This window comes from Periplaneta americana, chromosome 6 (genome assembly GCF_040183065.1).
Source record: "Periplaneta americana isolate PAMFEO1 chromosome 6, P.americana_PAMFEO1_priV1, whole genome shotgun sequence".
Taxonomy (NCBI): domain Eukaryota; kingdom Metazoa; phylum Arthropoda; class Insecta; order Blattodea; family Blattidae; genus Periplaneta; species Periplaneta americana.
In genome coordinates this window covers 7,440,001-7,458,469 of record NC_091122.1, presented here as the reverse complement: position 1 = coordinate 7,458,469, position 18,469 = coordinate 7,440,001, and the positions used below count along the sequence as shown (strand labels likewise).

General features: G+C 32.9%; 1 protein-coding gene across 1 annotated transcript; it reads right to left on the bottom strand.

Annotated features, from left to right (window-relative positions):
• Positions 1-5,656: 5,656 nt before the first annotated feature.
• Positions 5,657-17,008, bottom strand: LOC138700958 (farnesol dehydrogenase-like). Its single transcript, XM_069827410.1, has 7 exons — positions 16,961-17,008; positions 15,156-15,315; positions 12,663-12,831; positions 11,449-11,578; positions 11,248-11,371; positions 9,158-9,310; positions 5,657-5,800 (listed from the first exon to the last, which is right to left on the bottom strand). The coding sequence occupies exons 2-7, from the start codon at positions 15,285-15,287 to the stop codon at positions 5,759-5,761; spliced, it is 750 nt and encodes a 249-aa protein (XP_069683511.1). The 5' UTR covers positions 15,288-15,315; positions 16,961-17,008; the 3' UTR covers positions 5,657-5,758.
• Between the last annotated feature and the right edge of the window lie 1,461 nt (positions 17,009-18,469).

The following is an 18,469-nucleotide window of genomic DNA, read 5'->3' as shown; positions in this document are numbered from 1 at the left end:
GTAACAATTCAGTTCCTTTATCATGTGAATGATATTACTGTTTATAGTTTATTTTCTTGAACTATTATTCAAAAGACATACATAAATGGAACCATTTAATATGCACCAAATAAGGAGATGAACTTTCGTAACATTTCAGTTCCTTTATCATGTTGTGAATTATATTACTGTTTATAGTTTTTTTTCTTGAACTATTATTCAAAAGACGTACATAAATGAAATCATTTAATATGCACCAAATAAGGAGATGAACTTTCGTAACATTTCAGTTCCTTTATCATGTTGTGAATGATATTACTGTTTACAGTTTTTTTTCTTGAACTATTATTCAAAAGACATACATAAATGAAATCATTTAATAAGCACCAAATAAGAAGATGAACTTTCTCAACAATTCAGTACCTTTATCATGTTGTGAATGATATTACTGTTTATAGTTTATTTTCTTGAACTATTATTCAAAAGACATACATGAATGAAATCATTTAATATGCACCAAATAAGAAGATGAACTTTCCTAACAATTCAGTTCCTTCATCATGTGGTGAATGATATTACTGTTTATAGTTGATTTTCTTGAACTGTTATTCAAAAGACATACATAAATGAAATCATTTAATATGCACCAAATAAGAAGATGAACTTTCGTAACAATTCAGTTCCTTTATCATGTTGTGAATGATATTACTGTTTATAGTTTATTTTCTCGAACTATTATTCAAAAGACATATATAAATGAAATCATTTAATATGCACCAAATAAGAAGATCAACTTTCCTAACAATTCAGTTCCTTTATCATGTTGTGAATGATATTACTGTTTATAGTTTATTTTCTTGAACTATTATTCAAAAGACATACATAAATGAAATCATTTAATATGCACCAAATAAGAAGATCAACTTTCCTAACAATTCAGTTCCTTTATCATGTTGTGAATGATATTACTGTTTATAGTTTATTTTCTTGAACTATTATTCAAAAGACATACAGCAATGAAATCATTTAATATTCACCAAATAAGGAGATGAACTTTCGTAACAATTCAGTTCCTTTATCATGTTGTGAATGATATTACTGTTTATAGTTTATTTTCTTGAACTGTTATTCAAAAGACATACATAAATGAAATCATTTAATATGCACCAAATAAGGAGATGAACTTTCGTAACATTTCAGTTTCTTTATCATGTTGTGAATGTTATTACTGTTTATAGTTTATTTTCTTGAACTATTATTCAAAAGACATACATAAATGAAATCATTTAATATGCACCAAATAAGAAGATGAACTTTCGTAACAATTCAGTTCCTTTATCATGTTGTGAAAGATATTACTGTTTATAGTTTATTTTCTTGAACTATTATTCAAAAGACATACATAAATGAAATCATTTAATATGCACCAAATAAGAAGATGAACTTTCGTAACAATTCAGTTCCTTTATCACGTTGTGAAAGATATTACTGTTTATAGTTTATTTTCTTGAACTATTATTCAAAAGACATACATAAATGAAATCATTTAATATGGACCAAATAAGATGAACTTTCCTAACAATTCAGTTCCTTTATCATGTTGTGAATGATATTACTATTTATAGTTTATTTTCTTGAACTATTATTCAAAAGACATACATAAATGAAATCATTTAATACGTACCAAATAAGAAGGTGAACTTTCCTAAAATTCAGTTCCTTTATCATGTTGTGAATGATATTACTGTATATAGTTTATTTTCTTGAACTATTATTCAAAAGACATACATAAATGAAATCATTTAATATGCAGCAAATAAGGAGATGAACTTTCGTAACAATTCAGTTCCTTTATCATGTCGTGAATGATATTACTGTTTATAGTTTATTTTCTTGAACTATTATTCAAAAGACATACATAAATGAAATCATTTAATATGCACCAAATAAGAAGATCAACTTTCCTAACAATTCAGTTCCTTTATCATGTTGTGAATGATATTACTGTTTATAGTTTATTTTCTTGAACTATTATTCAAAAGACATACATAAATGAAATCATTTAATATGCACCAAATAAGAAGATGAACTTTCGCAACAATTCAGTTCCTTTATCATGTTGTGAATGATATTACTGTTTATAGTTTATTTTCTTGAACTATTATTCAAAAGACATACATAAATGAAATCATTTAATATGCAGCAAATAAGGAGATGAACTTTCGTAACAATTCAGTTCCTTTATCATGTCGTGAATGATATTACTGTTTATAGTTTATTTTCTTGAACTATTATTCAAAAGGCGTACATAAATGAAATCATTTAATATGCACCAAATAAGGAGATGAACTTTCGTAACAATTCAGTTCCTTTATCATGTTGTGAATGATATTACTGTTTACAGTTTATTTTCTTGAACTATTATTCAAAAGACATACATACATGAAATCATTTAATATGCACCAAATAAAATGAACTTTCATAACAATTCAGTTCCTTTATCATGTTGTGAATGATATTACTGTATATAGTTTATTTTCTTGAACTATTATTCAAAAGACATACATAAATGGAACCATTTAATATGCACCAAATATGGAGATGAACTTTCGTAACATTTCAGTTCCTTTATCATGTTATGAATGATATTACTGTTTATAGTTTATTTTCTTGAACTATTATTCAAAAGACATACATAAATGAAATCATTTAATACGTACCAAATAAAATGAACTTTCATAACAATTCAGTTCTTTTATTATGTTGCAATGTTGTACATAGTCTAATTACTTATACCATTCAGTCGAGTCTTTCTTATTCATAATCTTTTTGATGACCTATCATCTCTTGATTGATGTATCATGGATATTGCTAACGTGTACATAAATTCTGATCCTGGCTCCAATTTTGTAGAGATGCTTATTTATGTAACTTTGTACATTCTTTACCAGCATTCTTGGAAAGCCGGCATTCCACTAATTTGGGAAGTGTTTGTGGAGAAGGGAAGGTACCTATTGTTGACAGATACAGGAGCAGTCACAGTGTTATAGCTAAAATTCATGTTCCAATCTGGTTGTAAGTGCTTCTGTGCGAATTTGTCTTTGTCAGTCTTATTAATAAAAGCTCTTATACAGACGTTTAACTGCCTTATACAGTGAAGAGCTCGTTTATAAGTCGTGTGTAGATTTTTTACTAATAATCACTATATACGTCGTGTATAACAATATAACTGTTATAGAACTACTTCACAGTTTCGTCATTATTTCATTACGAATGGTAACAGTTTTCTGATCGTGTAAACGAACTTTCTAACTACATATGGGAAAAGTCAGAACCAAAGATAAAGTTTGAAATAGTTCCGCCAGTTCTGAATAGGTAATCCTATTATAGGGACGGGAAAAATGTGTTTGGGAAAATGTTGATGTATATTAAGTATAAATTATTGTCAGAATTGACAATATCAGCGGTTTCCCGCTAAATCTAGTGTTCTTTCACATTCATTAGAATGGAATGAATTTTTTTTTTTAATTTTGTGATGTTGGTATACGTATTTATGTAGATATCAATACTGACTGTTGATCTAAGAGTACAGCTATAGCAATATTATTCTATCATTCTATGCTCTTTGATTTGTTTTCTGTGGTCACAAGATAACCATCACCATAAAATGACAATCGATAAGAACAATTGTTAGAGAGGGGGCCATTTTCTTTCTGTATACAACGCTTTAATAGCGAGTTTCATCTTTATAACTACATGAAGGTAATTCCTGTATATATCTACACACTGTGTATATATACATCGATTATTAGTAATTTTTGGGTTACTTTTTATGCTTTGAGGTCATTTAATAGGGTTGTTATCAGAGTGCTGTATTGGAGTTAAATTGCTCGCTTGCACTTGGTCGAGTGTCGCACCCTCGAATGAGATACGATCGGTCGTGATACGCTCGTAATAAATAGAAGCACAGTACAAGGTCATCTCACCGACATGTCTTATCTTGTATGGAAGGCGACAGATAAGATACACATATGTTTTGCTCACACGGTAAAAATAAGGCTTTATTTTCTGCGTTTATGACAAACGTTTAATGGAACAGTCAATGGAACGTACCAAAACAAGAACATGAAGTTATAAATAAAATAGTATGAAAAACTTCGATATACAGTTGTTACTGCTAATTAATAATTATTCAATATTTGATTTACCACATATATAATATGATAGGTCCATACATAGTGTTCCGCCTATATACTGCAACAATGTAGAAATGTTTTACAAAATATTATTGATATAGCAGTAGATTAATAACAATATTAGTACAGAGATAACGTCAAAGAAAATATAATAAAACGAATAATCATGCTGCACAACTGTTACAGACGCAAAGATTGATACACTAATTATTAGACATTATTATTATTATTATTATTATTATTATTATTATTATTATTATTATTATTATTATTATTATTATAAAACATTGTGTATTGTGCTGAACTATAATTGGCCTCTGGCTGTTGTTCAGCACACAAATATTAATAATAAATAAGTAAATAAATAAATAAATAAATAAATAAATTATTATTACTAGAAAACTTGATACAGTTCTTGCATTATCGTGATTGTGTTCCCCGTTTATAATAATTACATTTACACCCAATAACATCTATCAGATGTAGCAAAAACAAAATCACTCCTGTGTGTGGGGGGGGGGGAACATTTACCTACAACATTTATATTACATTTTAAAGCAAGTTTTGTAGTTATACTATGGAGAGGTTAGTTAAACACTGCAAAGTTTTGAAATGATAAACATCTATGATGTTACTACACAGTTCATCACTGTAACAAGAACGAATGTCTAACGCTCGGCTTATACCGTTTGAGGATTTACCGCTCGTGACAATTTTACCCATCATGCATGTGCGCTACCTATCGGATTATGCTATGAACTACTTGGCGCTCGAGCGAAAACTTCGATGCAGACGTCTGGTTTTTAAATACGTCATTTTTTAAACATTTTTAGGTAATCTGTTCATAACGGAATAAAACATTCTTACATTAACCTTGGTATTGTCATAAAAGTAGATGCAGCCTTCCTATGCCTTGATATGTTTTAATATGAAGAAAAGGGACATATGACAGGACATAATTACAAATTAGTCTTTAAGAAAGTTGAAGGTGAAACAGAATAAGAATAGAAAAAGAAACATAGAAAGAAAAAAAAAGAAGCTACACCAGAAAGAGAAAAAATGTATAGGTAAAATTATTTCCCTTGGACGATGTGGAAACGTATGGAGAGCATGGAGGCAGAGCTTTATGCTTTCGTGACCACGGCACTAGGATGAGGTGGTGTGGTCGGCACCACGCTCCGACTGCCTACCTCTGGAAAAGACTTTGTACTCAATTTGACAGAAGGCTGAGTGCACCTCAATATCGTTCTGGAAATTCGACAACGAGAAAATCCCTCCACGCTCCCGAATTGAACCCAGGACCTGCCAGTCCGTAACCAGTTTTCTGTACCAACTGAGCGGTCCGGATGGAAGAAAAAGGAAGAAAAAAAAGCTGGTTGTTTAAGTTGTTTTGTGCAAAAAAATGTCATTAGAATTGAAACGTTGGACACCAGAAGTATTTTACGAACACAAGTGGATGGCATTGAAACATATTTAACACATTAGTTTCGTATATTGATTTAATGATATTATATTTACAAAATGTATAGCGGAACATGTTATTGTGAGGCACAAAAGCCTTTGAGTTGTGCAAGGAGCAGAATTCAGAAGGTCTCTCCCACAGGTTTGATCATCAGCTCGTGTATCTGTAAAGATAAAAGAGAAACTGAAGGTTAAAAAAATCTGCATTTCCAGGGCGTTTCAATGATTGACCTCCTGCATCCTGCAACCAAAGGGGTATTAGGATTACCCCACTGATGATTTTTTAATATTATTTCCATTTTCTCTCCATATTTTTGAATTTCACGTATTTGCCCGTTGTATGTCTGTTTACTAATATTTTGAAATAAGAATAATATAAATAATGAATCTACTTTAAGAAGTAATGCGGTTTATTCATGTAGGATGATCTTGTTACACCCCTTAGTAGTCTGTGTCATGAAAATTTCAGAAAATTAAATTCAACGTCTAGCTTAATTTTCTTCATTTCTGAATTTGTCTGGGTCCAAATTATTTTATTTATGTTCTTCAAATCATTATTCATATTGTTATTTATATTATCATGACCTTTGATTTCTAATTTTTTTTTAATTTTTTATTCCTGTGTGTTATAGTTATTCTAAAGTGATTTTGTTATAAATAATTACTAGTGGAGCCTTTTTCCGAGATGCCCATTGTAGTATAAGCGGTGTTCAAATATTGGAATTTTAACAAAACCAAAATTTGTTTCATTGAATTTATATTTTTATTTCTTTTAGAATTGTTTATTGATTTTTTTTAAAATTTTATTTATTATAGACATATATTTTCGAGATGTTTCAATATTTACATTTCAACTAATAATTGAAATGATTTCCATTTTGTGTTATAATACTGTGACATTCATAGCTTAGAGCCGTCTTTCCCACTATGTCAAAACTATATATAGCGTTGAGGAGTTTATCTTGAAATGGAAGGGTGGCAAATTTAAATTTACTGTATACTGGTATGTTATCTTAGTTAACAGTAACATATATAAATTTCTTTAATTTTGGTTTACGTTTTTGAACAGTATGGAACATGACTTTTGAACCACCCTGTATTAAAAAAAAATACGACGATTATTTTACATTTTTACATTTTCTGGAGGTGTACAGTCGATAATACATAAATTAAATATTTCATATGCTTAACTAAGATTTGTATATGATTTTGATGGAGATAATTGTATTAACTCTTTTGGTAATAGTAAGTTGTAATAAATGTCAGTGGAAATGAGAGAGCCGATGAATTGGCAAAATTGGCTGCCAACTCTGATGTGCCACTGTCGTACAATTTATGTCCGCTATCCTATATCAAAAAAGTAGCCAAAGGACATTATATGCAAGAATGGAACGAAAGATGGGTCAATAGTGATAAGGGAATTCTTACAAAAGAGCTGTATTTTCCAACGGTCTATGATCGTAATAAATGTAAAGTAATAACGCCAGATTTCGTACTGACACAGTTTTTGACTGGGCATGGAAAATTCGGGGAATACTTAAATAGATTCCATATTAAAGACGATGCAACTTGCATTTGTGGGGAGGAATCTCAAGATGTCAAACATGTATTATATGATTATCCAGTCTTTTGCCGTGAAAGATACGAGCTTGAGTTGTTACTGAACACTTTAAACTATACATTTACCAAACCGTTAACCAATATACTTACCAACACTAAATCATATAAGTATTTCATGTCCTTCTTGAATAGAATATTCGTCAAACTGTAAAATGTTAAATTATTCCGGGAAAAAAATCGTATTATTTCTAATCAACTATAATGAAACTGCAAGTCTTCAATTTCGCATACTATAATATTGTACTATTGCTTTTAATTTTTATTTTAATTATGCATTTGATTTCTAATTTTGAGCCATTTCTTGTAACACCTGATTATTGCCAATTGTTGTTACTAAATTATGTATTTAATTCGTAAATTTTAAGCCATCTCTTAGTATAGCTATATATTGCTTCTAAAATAACATGTTTAATAGCTATTTTATATATATATATATATATATATATATATATATATATATATATATATATATATACAGAGTGATTTATATAGAACTGACACATTTCTTTCATTAATTGTTTCAAAACGAATTGTGCTAGCGACAACTTATTATACCTAAAATGTAGAGGAATTTTGGGAGATTAATTACCTCTATAGCAAATCTTATCCGGCGTTGTCAAATCCGGAGATCTCGGTGGCCACAGGTTCCTGGAAATTATTCGGTCGTCACATAAACGGATAAATGGAACCATGCTTCATCTGTGAACCATGTGATGGACAATATGGCAGGATTTTGCACAATGAACGCCTGAAACCAACAGCAGAATGTTCTGGAGTTTCGATTCCTTGTCACTAGATGCGCAGATGTTTATGTTTTATTCCTATTGTTGGCAGCTGTTTTCGACATTTTGTGTCAACGTGAAAATGCAGTACACATTAAATCAACGACTCTTCCTTGTGAAGCAATACTGGATTACGAATTCAATTACAGCTACTCAAAGGGCATACCAGAGAGAATTTGGTGTTCGCAATCCTCCCAAAAGAAACACAATACTGGGACTGATAAACAAATTGGAAACAATTGGATCTCTGGTGAGTGAAAAGGGCAAGCATCGTTCATCTAGGCTTCCCACGGTTGTTGTTGACGTAAGAGCACGACTGGAGCAGTCACCCAAAAAATCATTAAGACGTTTGTCGCACGAGACAGGGTACATCTATTCAGTGTGTCAGAGAGCCTAAAGCCATATAGGGTTACGGTTGTTCATCAGCTACAGGAACCAGATAAGGATAAAAGATTGAATTATTGTCGTTGGTTTCAGACGTTCATTGTGCAAAATCCTGCCATATTGTCCATCACATGGTTCACAGATGAAGCTTGGTTCCATTTATCCGGTTATGTGACGACCGAATACTTTCCAGGAACCTGTGGCCACCGAGATCTCCGGATTTGACAACGCCGGACAACATTTGCTATAGAGGTAAATAATCTCCCAAAATTCCTCTACATTTTAGGTATAATAAGTTGTCGCTAGCACAATTCGTTTTGAAACAATTAATGAAAGAAATGTGTCAGTTCTATATAAATCACTCTGTATATATACTGTGTGTATATATACATATATATATATATACACAGTATATATATATATATATATATATATTTCTTCCTATAACCATTAGATATAAATATAGAGACATGCCTTGAGGCTTTATGAAACGATCCATTCTTTCATTAAGGTGCATTCTTGAACATAATTCATGTGAATTGTAACCTTGACCACAATTTTGTATTATAATTGTATTATTGTTTATTGCTTATAAAATATGTATTTTGATACCAACTATAACCCTAATATACCTCAGGGTGAAATAGGGTTTATTAAATTGGATAAGAAAAAAAAATAAAAAAATTAAATATCAGTAGCAGGATGGTTAATGTCAGTCAGGGAGGACAGTCCCACCTGTACGTGTGGTGGCGCTCCCAGTACGTACAGGACGGCGTCTGCGACGTCCTCAGACTGCAAAGTCGGGAGGTCCTTTCGAGCTTTCAACATCTCCGGCGTGGCTCCTGAAGCTTGGCCTATCTCTGTTCTTACTCTTCCGGGACTGACGCTCTGAAACAAGTGACGTGCGTTATACAGGGACATCATTTTATTTTTACTTCAATTTTTATTGTACCTGAGTTTTTGAATGTACTTCACTCCCACCCCTTCCACTAATGAAGTTCCAACTCCACACAGAACCAAGACCGCAGATAGTAAGCAGTACTTAATGAGTATAGTACGTTCCAGAAATATGTTCGCGTTTTTCCAGTGACGAAAGAGCTTTCAATATTGAATCATATTTTCCCACAGGTACTGTCCGTCTGCCTCCGTCGGTCGCATCCCGATTTTTCCCACCTGCTTCTGCACGCCCCTCTGTAAAAACTGGGCTGTCTTAGCTCTTTTCTGAAAACATTAATTTCTCTCAGGAATTGGACGTTTACGTAATATTATACAGCTGTTTAATTTAACTTAAATAAAAGGGCCTCGTTAAGTAATTAACTGTCACGTGATTTTCTCCCTTTCTACAATCCTGCGGCATAACCACTTGGACGGACAGTAGATAGCATGTCTGAGTAATTTTATATTTTCGGGTCCGGCAGAAGTGAAGATTGAATTTACAGTACGTAGAGTAGGTACAGAATTATTTCAACGTGAGTTACTAGTACGAAGGACGAAACTGGCAATTAGAATTAGATGCAGTAGTCTATAGTGCGATAATATGCACAAAAGAACTGAAGCCTGTATCGAAATGAACGGTCACCATTTTCAAACTTGTGTTTAAATATCCATATTATGATTATTTTTCAATTTAACTTCTTTCTCTATAGTGTACGCTAATGTGCTGTAGACAGTATAATATACACTGCATAATGAATACGTTCGCATGGATACCTCAGTTCGTGAGTAAAAACACTTATTGTTAATACAGTACTGTACTTTGATTAAACAAAAACCTAATGAAAATTATGAAACTCAAAATTGCGATATTTCCTAGTTTACGTAAATGGATGAACTACTTTTCTTCCTTCCTATACCTAGTAGAGTGATTTGTTTGTGTTTTACGCCAGTATCATCGAACTACAGTCGTGGAAGGGGATAGCAAACTGTTTCCCGTTCTCCAAAGGTATAGACAGGTTAATATTAAAAATGTTAGTAAAAATAAAATGATGTCCCTGTAGAATGACTAAACCAAAGTCCGTGTCTGGAATCCATAGACTTCGCCGGCGCATTTGGGTGGAGTGGATAGATTGCAATGCGGGAATGTGTTGCGGGCAGCATCGGTGCATGGCGGGTAAGGGGTAAGATGCGCGTGGAAAAAGGCAGTGTTGCCATACCTTCTGATTAAGTAGGAGATTTCATGTTTTTCCATTGAATCTACTGCTCTACTTATTTTTTTTTGTCAAAAGTCCGAATTTCTCTTTCGTTTTTGGCATGTTGCAGTCACCTGGTTCTATGCCCGGATTTTCAGTTTTATGTGTGTTTTTGTTTTCGTATGTTAGTGTGATGTATTTTTGTGTTCTTGTGTTTGTGTTGTATTCTTCTGTTTTTTGTGGTTTTGTTTTGTCTTACGTATTATGTTGTCTATTATGTTGGAGTTGTATCCGTTTTCTTGTGCTATGTATTTGATTGTGTTTAGTTCTTCGTTGTAATCCTGTTGGTTCATTGGTATGTTGAGTAGTCTGTGTACCATTGTTCGGAATGCAGCTTGTTTGTGTTGTGTGGGGTGGTTGGATGTGTTGTGTATGTGTGTTGTTGTTGTTGTTGTTGTTGTTGTTGTTGTGGGTTTCCTGTATACTTTGAATTTTGTATCTTACATAATTTCTTAGAAAACTGACAACACAGTATCGCCTAAACTTCTTTTTACCAAACATGGGATATCTGTTTAACAAACAACATACTCTTTTCCATGGTAACCGCTTTGCTTTCACTTTTGTTTATAGCGAAGGCCCAAGACTAACTTTGAGTTCTATCAACACCCATTGTTATACCATAGGTACTGTACTTACAGTGACACGGATCTTTGACTTCTGGTTCACCAGCTCACGACGAAGACCCTCAGTAAGGGCTGTGACGGCGTGTTTGGAGGACGAATACATGGCGGCTTGTTCCATTACCTTATGACCTACAACACTGTACAAAATGGCCTTGTTACTTTCGATATTATAAGCATTTAAACAATAGCAAATAAGTGCAGACACGTCACCAACCTGTTGATGTGCACGATGTGACCGTCGTCCACGCCTTTCTCCTTCATGGACTGCAGAGCCTCTTTGGTGCACATGCTGAGGGCCAGAACGTTGAGGTCAAATATCTTCCTCCAGTTCTCCACAGGACCGTCTGCAAATCATAGTCATATAAATAGCATATTTCATCATCATCATCATCATCATCATCATCATCATCACTCCTGTAATTCGTTCATTAAGATGGGTTTCTGACTCAACTTCGTCATGTAAATAAATTAGTAACTAGTGGCTTGTGCAGCAAATGCTGCAAACTAAGTTCATTAGAGGTTCAAATAAACATTTTTCAGATTTATTTTCAATGAAGAATACCAGACATTCCGAAAGTTATTTGCTTCCATAATAATGAAAGATACTCTCTCTCGAGCCAATACTGAAGAGAACCACGCATATAAATATCTACACCACACCGCCATTAAATATATGGAAAATACCCAACTCCACTTGATTAATAACTGTACAAATATTTGATTTTTAATAATATTATTAACTTACGTAAGTTTTATAGCTTTCAGTAACATATACTATATATACTATATAGCCGCCACTCAGTAAAATATAGAAATCAAAATGTATTTTACGTTATTCTCTACATCTACTTATATAACCCCAGAACGTTTCACTTTCATATCATAAATATAGCATTAATATGTATACTTAATGGAAAATAGTCACATCATGGCATTAACTTCAATAATATTTCATTTCTAATGGTATTAATGTCATCCAACCACCTCAAGTTTTGTATTTTTTAATACCCAATACACATCTGTACCCAGAAAATTACACACCACAGAATTGAACCTGTAAATTATTTTTAGTAAATTAAGTTTTTAATAACCAATTAATTTGAGCTCTAAATATGTCAGCATTCTTGCAGATCATGGCCTTCGTGTAATATTGTTTATTGTAGTGTGTGTTTTGTTTTATTCTGAAATACAATTAGCTAGTTCTCAAACCTGGCGACAGATGGATTTTGGAAAATAGGAAAATTATGTTGAAAAATTGACATTTCACTGAAAACTACTATTTTTCTGAAAAACTTTGAGTTCCAAGCTTCAAAATGAGGGGTTATTTATTAAAATCCGTTTAGCCGTTTTCCCGTAATATCCATTACTAGTTCAAATTATATATATGTAGATTTTTCACGTTGTTTTATAATCCCGGTATGCATATACCTGTCAACGTGTTGATAGAGCCAACTCCGGCATTGTTGATGAGGATGTCTGTTCCTCCGAGGTTATCTTTCACCCATTTGAACGCTTCCTTAACTTCTTCCTCTTTGGTGACGTCACACTTACGTGGGTACAGCTTCCCTGGAGCTGATTTCAAAGACTTCTCGAGCTCCTGAAAAAAGCGTAACTGAATTTAGAAACTTCTTTTTCGCCTGATAATTTCTCAAAATATCGTTTGATACGTCATTTAGAGAAACCGGTTAGGGGGATGCTTGTCTGTTGCATTTTCATTATAGCTTTGCCTCATCCCACAACGCCACAATATCTTTAAAAAATGTATTAGGTTTCCCGGTTATTATACTACATGACGAAAATGCTCTTCTTGCTTGCTTTAGTGCTAGGATAATTAAATGCGATTCAATATCTTGATGTGGAAATTCTTACAATTCATCTTCTGTCAAATGCTACTAACCTGACAAGTTTTCTTGCCCTGTTTACACATTTATTTATTTATTTATTTATTTATTTATTTATTTATCTATTTATTTAATTATTTATTTATTTATTTATTTATTTACTTATTTACTTATATATATATATTTATTTATTTATTCCTATAACAGGGCAAAACCCCAATTACAATAGACAGTACAGATATTCGTTTACAAAAAAAAAATATAGATTACATGAAAAAAGAGATGAAACAGATACAAGTGTAAATACAAATTAAAATAGAAAATGAGAAAAGGAAAGAAAAAAAGAAGAAAGACAAATAGATACTACCTAAATAAAAGATACAGATATAGATATAAATAGAAAATACAAAATAAAATAAATGAAAAATAGTTAAATGCCTCTGAAGATAAATATTATCAGTGAAAGAGCAGTGATTAGTGGTGAAAGTAAGAAGAAACATGAAATCTGCAACTTACTAGACATGGAAAAATTAATATTGCACCATAGGCCTATACATACCTAAAAACTAATCACTATAATTCATTTAAAATTCTAGATGCGAAAACAAAACTCTGCCGATGCAAACGGCTATTGTGAGAAGATAAAAATAAAAGGAAACGGATGTATTGGGTTGTATTATGGAGCATGTTAGTTTAAAATTATCTCAGCCCGTAAACAAGTTTATACAAAAACTAGTCCAGTCTTTTCAACAAATGGACTTAACGCATTTTGGAAGCATACTCTACAGTTAATTAAGAAATATTCTCATCTATATTTAACTCAAACAGTTCTAAATTTTAAAATGTATGTAAGCACTTGCTGTTGTTAGTGAATATTAATTTTAAATTGTATTTTTATTATGTATTGAATATTCCAGTTGAGCACTAGATCACTCTCTTTCACCATTTTTCTTTGTTTTTCTAGCAATAAACTTGTTTATTTATTTAGGCTTAATTTTGGATTTCTTTTCTCTGTGCTAGTAATATTATTATTAATTAATTAATTCTAATAATCCCGAATATATTATTTAAAGTATTCTTTAACATGTACATCTTCATTACACAACTTTTAACACTGTATCACTTCGGAATATGTATGATAAGAACTTTTTTGTGTTAAATTTTAACGTACTTTGTTAACATGTTTCGACCTATTTTCGGTCGTCTTCAGAACTGGTCGTTGTTGGTCTTGGCGCCTCTTGTTTCCTGTGTGGGTGCGTTCGTAGTGTAGAGTCAAAGAGTGTATGTGTTTTGAAATTGAGTTGTGTGTTGAGAATATCGTTGGGGTGTATTTTCGTGTGTCTGTATATTTCATATTGTTCTAGTGTGTTGAGTTTCTGGCTTTTTGGTTGGATGTGCAGTATTTCCATGTCTGTGTTGATGTCTCTGTATGTGTGGTTGGCATTTGTGATGTGTTCTGCATATGTGGAGATGTTTTGTAATTTTGTTATGGCTGTGATGTGTTCTTTGTAACGTGTTTGAAATTATCTGCCTGTTTGTCCTATGTAGAAGTTGTTGCAGGTGTTACATTTGAGTTAGTATACGCCTATGTGGTTGTATTTGTTTGTTTGTGTTGTTTGTGTGTTGAGATGTTTTTGTAGAGTATTATTTGTTCTGTATGCGATGTTGTAGTTTAATTTCTTGAATGGAGTTGCAATTTTGTGTGTGTTTTTGTTTTCGTATGTTAGTGTGATGTATTTTTTGTGTTTGTGTTGTATTCTTCAACGACCAGTTCTGAAGATGACCGAAAATTGATCGAAACATGTTAACAAAGTACGTTAAAATTTAACACAAAGTTCTTATCATACATATCCTTTAACATTTCATCTCTTTCGGGGATCTCATTTGTCCCCAGAAGCTAGTTATCTTACAAGTAATGACTGCTATGGTCATACCCATTTCCCCTCATGATGTATGTAGTTCAGAAAGGCTAGAAATGTTAACTTCGAGAACTCTGTGAAATACCGAGAAGTGTGTGTTAAATCAGATTATAGTCTGCTATGATTTTCAATGTTTTAAATTTTTCATAAGGAATTCTTACCTGCACTCTCTCCACCCTACGCGCCAGTCCGACAACTTTGAGTCCTTTCTTGACCAGTTCCTCGGCGATGGCTGCTCCTATACCAGAACTGGTCCCTGTCACCACGGCAACGCGTCCTGACCAACGTTCCATTTTGTGTCTATTTACGTTACACTGAAAACTGAACAGAAAGAATCTTATATATTCACTAAATGTGGTATCTTTCAATAGTTACAGAAACAGGTTTAAATATTCCAAATTTTTAGTTTGTAGTGCACAAACCTTCCTCAATTAAAAACCTGTGAAGAGTAGTGTTCATAACAAAATAGAAGGTTCAGGTGATGAAAGATTACAGAGGCTACAAGATTTATTTTGTTTATTTATTTATTTATTTATTTATTTATTTATTTAACCTGGTAGAGATAAGGCCATCAGGCCTTCTCTTCTCTTCTACCAGGGTATTACAACTACAATATTAAGAATCCAAATATAATTACAATTAATATTAAATTTACAAATACAATAAAAATCAAAGTACTGAAAGATTAACTGATTAATAAAAGCTAGACAGTTTATTGTAAAAGTTAAGAAGAGAGAAGTATTTCTTTTATTGATTAAGTAAAAATTAAACCTACTCTACGCAGTAAGAAAATCCTTAATAAGCTTGCTTTTGAACGCTGTTAAATTCCGACAGTCTCTGATGTCACTGGGTAGGGTATTCCACAAGGGCGAGAGCGAGATTGTGTATGATGATGAATACGATGATGTCTTATGTGTTGGTATGGCTAGTATGCGGCTATTTTGCGTGAGTGTGAAGAGATTATGATATGATGACAGGTAACTGAAACGAGAGGCAAGGTAGGTAGGTGTAGAAGTGTGAAGGACTTGGAAAAGGAGAACAAGAGAATGAAAATTTCTACGTTCGTTAAGCCGTAGCCAGTTTAGAGTTCGGAAGGATGGGATAATGTGGTCAGCGCGACGGACATCGCAAACGAAGCGAACACAAGAAATATGAACACGTTGTAATTTTTGCGAAGATGAGATATGTTCGGAGATTTAGAGGTTGGGATAACTGTTAATTTAGGGATATTAGCAGATGAGTTGTTCTCAGGATTTGTGAGGTCGAAGTGTTTATGTACTGATATATTTAATTGATTTAGTTTAAGTAATATGGTTATTTTATTTTGAGAATGAAGTAGATATATCATTGGTTAATATCCTCCTATTGGGGTACCTACTAACCAAGAAGCTATAGAAGTATCGTGTTCGTATGAATGAGTACCTGATTTTCAAGAAGATGAAGACAATTCAGAACTGGCTATGAGATAGTAACTGTCATTCATTATACTGTTGTGTAATATTTTAATCTGATATACAGAAAAAAAATCAATAAAACACAAGCATGGATTACACGTTTTTCCTCGTAATGGATTAAGTTCTCTTCGTCTGTCTGGTTCAGTTCTTTCAATCGTTTATCCAGCGCTGTGCTACTGTACCGAACTTCCTACAGTTTGTACTGTTCTCAGATAAGGCCTGTTTCACCGTTATGATCCTCAAAGTCATTTCTTGTGCGCCTGAATTTCGCATTTCCAGCCACTGGTTTCCTATGTCAAATATCTCAGTTTAGACTCCTCTATCGCCTGTATTACTTCGAAGCAAGAGATTTTAGATATGCGGCATAGACACCATCTTTATGATAGCGTTGTTTACTCTCCACATTATTTAATTTGCCCTAAATGCAATCTGTATGCACTTTCAATACTGGTTACAGTATATTCGCCTGTGAACTTGTACCTTACGATTTCTATAAAGTTACAGTTACTTACTTGTTTGCTTGCCAGAGCTATCTGCCAGAATGCTGATATGCACTATCAGATCACCTTTTAAAGGGTTGAAGAACTTGCTGCGTCATTTCGCAATTGAATATTGCGCGTCATTCAGATTGCAACATTTGCGAATACATTTAATGAGAGAAAATTTACTATAAGAAAAACTGGTAATGAAAGATTTAGAGAAGATTCGTAATTATTCCGACTGTTACACTTTTACTACGTCATACTACTTCTGACCAACGAAACGTACGGAACGACGTGTTTCAACCAGTCATGACTGGTTATCCTACAATTTTTATCACCTCCCTAGCATTTGTTTTTATCACCTTCCTAGCATGGTATATTTGGCATGTAAGTTAACATATTTGAGATTTATTGGAGGTATAAATACGCATAAATACTCGACCATCAGAAGTTTCATTTACTGAATTGAAAAATAAGAGTAACTTTCTACATCCCTTACCTGCATTCTTGGAAAACCCTCATTCCTATAAAAGCAAATTTGGGAAGTGTTGATGGCAAAGGAAAGTTACCTATTGTTACAGAGCAAGGATTTTATGGATAAAAGTGACAGATACAAGAGCTGGTGCAATGGTATAGCTAAAATTCATCTTCCAGTCTGGTTGTAAGTGCTTCTGTACAAATATAGCAAGTCCTTGTTGGTCTTACTAATAACTAGACTTCGTTGAATTGCCACACGCAGCATGCAATCAGGTTGCCGATGTACGGTAGTATAGAGAAGGTGAGCGACCGCCCGGTCTCGTAGTATAAGCAGTTCATGTTAAGAGATGTGACCGGTCCAAATAGATAGAGCAGCTACAGCTAATGTATACCTATGTAAGCACTAGTTTTTGCATTACTGTGGTTGGAATAGTCAAAGCTTAACATTTGTTCAGTGCAGACAAGAATTCAATCAAGCATACTACAATGAGAGTGTTGCTGTTCCAAACAATTGCCCTGGAGTACCCTTACCCCCGCAGCCAGTCTTGACCTGTTGGGAAACGTGATTGGTTGCTGTAAAATTATTATGCAGAACATTACGGCAAAATAATGGAGGTAATTGATACATTGGAAAGCACAGACAGTTCCGCTGTTGCAGCTGTAAAATCATTGCCTTCTGGACAATTGGAAGATATTCTGTTCATTGATTCTAATTTTAAAATCGCGTCCAAAAGCATCATCCTGTTAGAATCGTCTAAACTAAAACTCTCAAAAGCCCTTAATATAGTTTATAAAGTATCACAAACCGTTATCCAAAATAACAATTCACTAATTTCAGAAAAAGTGAAATGTAAATAGGAGGAGGTTACTTTGCAGTCGCTCAAAATGTACGTAACACTTCACTGCAATGCACATATTCAAGGATGATTTACCTTACATTAAATTTTAAGAGTTAATATATCTCACTATCAAATAATTGTGTATTTACATGTTTAGACATTTCCTACTTCAGTGATCATTCATTATATTTCTTGAATGCAGGATACAGGTTTTATTGTAACC